The 5162-nt window shown below is 33.9% G+C and overlaps 1 protein-coding gene across 1 annotated transcript; it reads left to right on the top strand.

Moving 5' to 3' along the window:
• The first annotated feature begins 3376 nt into the window (after positions 1–3376).
• Positions 3377–4941, top strand: LOC127091129 (peroxidase 12). Its single transcript, XM_051029687.1, has 3 exons — positions 3377–3743; positions 3830–4024; positions 4143–4941. Exons 1-3 carry the CDS (start codon positions 3501–3503, stop codon positions 4761–4763), a joined length of 1059 nt encoding a protein of 352 aa, XP_050885644.1. The 5' UTR covers positions 3377–3500; the 3' UTR covers positions 4764–4941.
• The last annotated feature ends 221 nt before the right edge of the window (positions 4942–5162 follow it).

The raw sequence follows: 5162 nt of genomic DNA, 5'->3' as shown, positions 1-5162 counted from the left end.
GATTTCCATGATTCGAATCAAACATATAAAATCTCAAATTTTCATAGTTTTAAAAGCACTTTGAGATTTAACATTGTATCCAACTCAAATCAAAAACATAAAATGTTTTCATTCCACTTACTCATACAATTGATCAAAAAACATCATGATCAAGATCAAACATAACCAATGATTTATGCATGCTAAAAACAAATCTTTTCAAACTTGATTCTGATAAGTTAAATCATGAAGGAGACTCAATAATCGAAATTAAATCTAAGATGAAAGAGATAAGACAAGCAACAAAATAATCGGGTTTAGGTTCTCCCCTTGAATGAATTATGGAAATGCCACTATAATTAGAGACTTTAGGGTTTGTTGAGGGTTAGAAATAGCTCACACACGACGAAGTGAGAAGATTTGTAGAGGTGTTTTCTCTATGTGTTAGAGATTGATCCTTCAACATCAAAGTCCTGGTGCATATATAGCCTCATACGAGCCCTGGATTGAGCGAACCAACTCTTTCCTCCCCCTCACGATTCTTGTGGAATGAGTGGCTTCTTTATGTGTTAGAGATTGGTCCTTCACCATCAAAGTCCTGGTTTATTTATAACCTCCTACAGGCCTTGGATTGAGCGAACCAAGTCTTCCATCCCCTTCATGATTCTCGTGGGAGTTGGTGACTAATATCCAAAAATCTAGGAGAGATAATTAGACCCCACGACTTTCTAGGTACTGACTATTGACTCATTGCATGCTCCACCAACAATCACACATTATGGATGGAAAACTTGGAAGTTTAGGGATTGAGCTGGACAAGGGGCGACCAAACCATATGAAGGGCGCTCGAACTACTACATGGGCGATCAAACCAAATGAAGGATACTCAGTAAAGGATAAGATAATCATACACTTGTCCGCCATCAACTTATCCAAGAGTTGATGACTCATAAAGAATCATACACATGACTGTACAAAAAGAAAGAAAACTTCGATGAAATTAATGAGTCTCTTGTTCCTTGCCTTAGTGGACCGGCACCGGAGGCAAAATGGACGTGTTTCCCTAAAATTGGTCACCTCATAACATGTGTGTATGATAAAGTGTGTGTTGATTCTGATATGATACAGTTTTTCAGAAACCTTTTTCCCACTACGTACCTCCCCACCTCAAAATCTAAATGATCTTATTATGTGAATTGGGTGGATTTCAAAATCATTGCATTTTGTTCAAGTTTACTTGAAATTGGGACAACTCATTCAACAACAAACACCGAGACTTGGCCGGACCATTTTACGGAAAGGATGCAAGAGTTCGAGAAATTGAGCAACATTGAAAGATAATCAAATGCACAAAAGTCAAAGAGGGTACCACCCGTAGATTTAGCGGGCAATAAATGTTTTGATTCGTTTTAATTTCCTGTTTAACCGGACAAATAACTGTATGTAATTGTGTCTCGATATTAATGAAGTGTAATATATTCAATTTCTTAATATTTTAATATATTTTTTATCTTTCCAATAACATTTCTTCATTTGTTAAAAAATGTCTTCAATTAATTTCTGTTTTCAAAGGTTCTGTTTTCTGCATGTTAAAGAGAGGTTTTAGAGATGCATCTCCGGAACAAGATGATAGGGTGCGGAACCAGAGATATATCTCCGGAATCAGCTTGCCAGATTTTGAATGGTTCACATTTGTCTACAGCTTCTATTAAGGTGCTCTTGTTTTTTGATCACACAAACTGGAAATGTCTCAAATGTCACAAATAAACATCAATTGGTATGTCGCAAATGTCTCCTTCTCCAGCGCAACTCCTGGGCGAAAGTTTAAGTTCAACGAGTACACATCTCTTGTAGATATTAAATACAAAATTCATAATCTCCTACCTTACGGAGACAATCGAAGAATTGTGAAGCTGGAGTACTGTTCACCGTCGATTGACAACGGAAAGAAGAGTGAGTTCACCAACTTTGAGCTCAAGATGGATGCAGATGTAAGGGCTATGTGAAATGCGTTTTTCTATTTCAAAACAAAAGTTCCGCTCGAGTTGGAAGCGACGGTTTTAAGATCGGTCAAAGATATTGTGAAGATGTTGAAGCGTTCACGTGGATATTGAAGTGTAATGTTACATTTTATGTTCAAATCATCTATGTAATACTTATTTTATGTTATGAATGTTAATTTTATTTTGTCAAATTACATGTTTTTAGTGTCTGCTTCTGCTACTGGTGTGCAAACGCTCCAAAAATGTATTTACATAAATATATCAGAGATGCATCTTCAATATAAAAAAAAAGATAACTTATAAGATGTCACTCATAATGGACTATGTTGAGTGTGTATTGGATACGTTCGATAATACATCTTCAAATACTAAGGGGTATTTTAATATCTTTGCATAGTATTAAGAAACATATAAAATTCATTAAAGAATCTCATAGTTTTCACATACTACTTTGCAAACCAATTTACCAATCTATTTTCACAGTACCCAAATTTTCTTCGCATCATCAACAAAAAAATAAAATTATTTTTTCTTTCTCATTTCACAAAAGACAAAAGACAAAAATCTAATTTTATTTTTGGTAAAAAAAATATCTAATATGAAATCTCATTACAACAAAATCTCAAAAAAAATTATGGATTATCTTAGAACTTTGAGTATAAAGTTCTAATACATCCGACGATATTGATAAAAAAAAATATTAAATATATTATTTAAATGGTTAAATTTTATTTAGAATTACAATAGTTAGTTGGACTTTTTCATTATTATTTAGTTGACTTTTAATATGTAGTTCTTTTATTTGATTATTCATTAAAAATATTATTTAATTTAGTTCCAATGACACACGTTGAAGAATATCAAATAAATGAAAAGATAATATTTTATTTAATTATCTTGTTCTTTAAGTTTGTACAAGAAAATGATGCACTCTCAATCACTATTATATATATATATATATATATATATATATATATATATATATATATATATATATATATATATATATATATGCCTTTATTTTTAGTGTTATTGAATAACTGATTTATATGATTTAGATAAATATCAAATATATCAGTTATTCACTTAAGTTAAAAAGAGAATTTTCTTCTTCTTTTTATTATGCTAACAAATATATTTAACCTGTGTCTTTAAAATAGACTGTCATTTTTATCGATCCTTACCAATTTCCTAAAAAAAATATCACAAAGATTCAATTATTAAATACTGCTATTTTGGGCATGACATTGTCGAATAAAACCGTGTGCCGCTTCAGACACATGCTAAATTCTCAGAGAAATTATCGACCACATGGCTGCTGCTGAATATTTATATGCATGAAGAATAAAATAGTTTTGTAGAAGTCAATAAATGCTAAATTCTCAAAGAAATTATAACATATTCTCTACTTTTCCAAATTGTCATACGCAAAATTCATGAACACCCAACAACCCCGTCACCTTTAAATAAGACTGTTCTTATCAAATCTCAACTCATTACCCGTTTCTACATACTACAATGGCTTCTGCTGCTTCTTATACCTTTCTTCTAATCCTTACCTTTCTTTCAGTTTCTCATATCAAAGTATCTGAAGCACAAACTACACCTCCTATAGTAAAGGGACTATCATGGACCTTCTACAATTCAAAATGCCCTAAGCTTGAATCTATCATCAGAACCGAGCTCAAGAAAATCTTTGATAAAGACATTGGTCAAGCTGCTGGCTTGCTTCGCCTTCACTTCCATGACTGCTTTGTTCAGGTAAACAAACCCTCAACCCTCTCACTTACATAGAACATATGACATGGTTTGTTATTAATATGTTTGTAAAATTAATAAAAATGCAGGGTTGTGATGGATCAGTATTATTGGATGGATCAGCAAGTGGACCAAGTGAGAAAGATGCACCACCAAACTTGACTCTTAGGACTGAGGCCTTCAAGATAATCGAAAAACTTCGTAGCATCGTCGAGAAGCAGTGCGGAAGAATCGTCTCTTGTTCTGATATCACCGCCGTTGCAGCGCGCGACGCTGTTTTTCTGGTAGTAATCCAAAATAAATTATCCATTATTTACACGTTTGAGAAAAGACGTATCCAGTGTCGTGTCTGTGTTTCATAGGTTATTTTACATTGAATGTTTGAATGTTGTTGCATTGCAGTCAGGAGGACCGGAGTACAAAGTCCCATTAGGAAGAAGAGATGGATTAACATTTGCCACAAGAGAAGTAACATTACAGAACCTTCCTTCACCAACAAGCAACACAACAACAATCCTAAACTCACTTGCAACCAAAAACCTTAACCCAACAGATGTAGTAGCACTCTCAGGTGGTCATACAATAGGCATAAGCCACTGCAGTTCTTTCACAAACAGACTCTACCCAACACAAGACACTGTCATGGACAAAACCTACGGCAAAAACCTTAAACTCACTTGTCCTACTTCCACCACAGACAACACAACTGTTCTAGATATTCGTAGTCCGAACAAGTTTGATAACAAATACTATGTTGATCTCATGAATCGTCAGGGTCTTTTTACCTCGGATCAAGATTTGTACACTGATAAGAGGACTAAGGGTATTGTTACTGATTTTGCTGTGAATCAGTCTCTTTTCTTTGAGAAATTTATTGCTGCTATGCTTAAAATGGGCCAGCTTAATGTTTTGACTGGAACTCAAGGAGAGATTCGTGCGAATTGCTCTGTGAGGAATAAGGATAGCAAATCTTTCATTGCTTCTGTTGCGGAAGATGTGGTTGAAGGGTTTTTAGAAATGTAATAAATGATAGCAAATCTTTGTTTCTTGATATAAGAGTTTAGTTTTATCATGTTGTAATAATGTTCCTTACTTGTACTATAGTAATGGAAAAATGCGAGTGCTTTTGCATTTTGCATACATGTTGTAAGAATGTTAATTTGGAAAAATAAAAGCTTGTGTTGCATCTTTTGTTTTTTTATCACATCTCAAAAGGTGAATTGGTGTAAATTTAAGATACTTCAGCATTCAAGAGGCTTAGCAAGAAATTGGATAACCTGTTGTAATGGTAAGATAATGGTTGGACTACTAATGGTGAGATATTGGGAGATATTGGATCGAACTCTGGTATGGCCGAAAGGTAGTTTCTTGGTTCGACAATCCGACAGGATCATTAGCATGTCTTCGAAGTCTGTTCACATG

Source organism: Lathyrus oleraceus, chromosome 6 (genome assembly GCF_024323335.1).
Source record: "Lathyrus oleraceus cultivar Zhongwan6 chromosome 6, CAAS_Psat_ZW6_1.0, whole genome shotgun sequence".
Classification (NCBI taxonomy): Eukaryota; Viridiplantae; Streptophyta; class Magnoliopsida; order Fabales; family Fabaceae; genus Lathyrus; species Lathyrus oleraceus.
The sequence above is the reverse complement of the archived record's forward strand: the minus strand, read 5'-3'. Positions and strand labels throughout refer to the sequence as shown.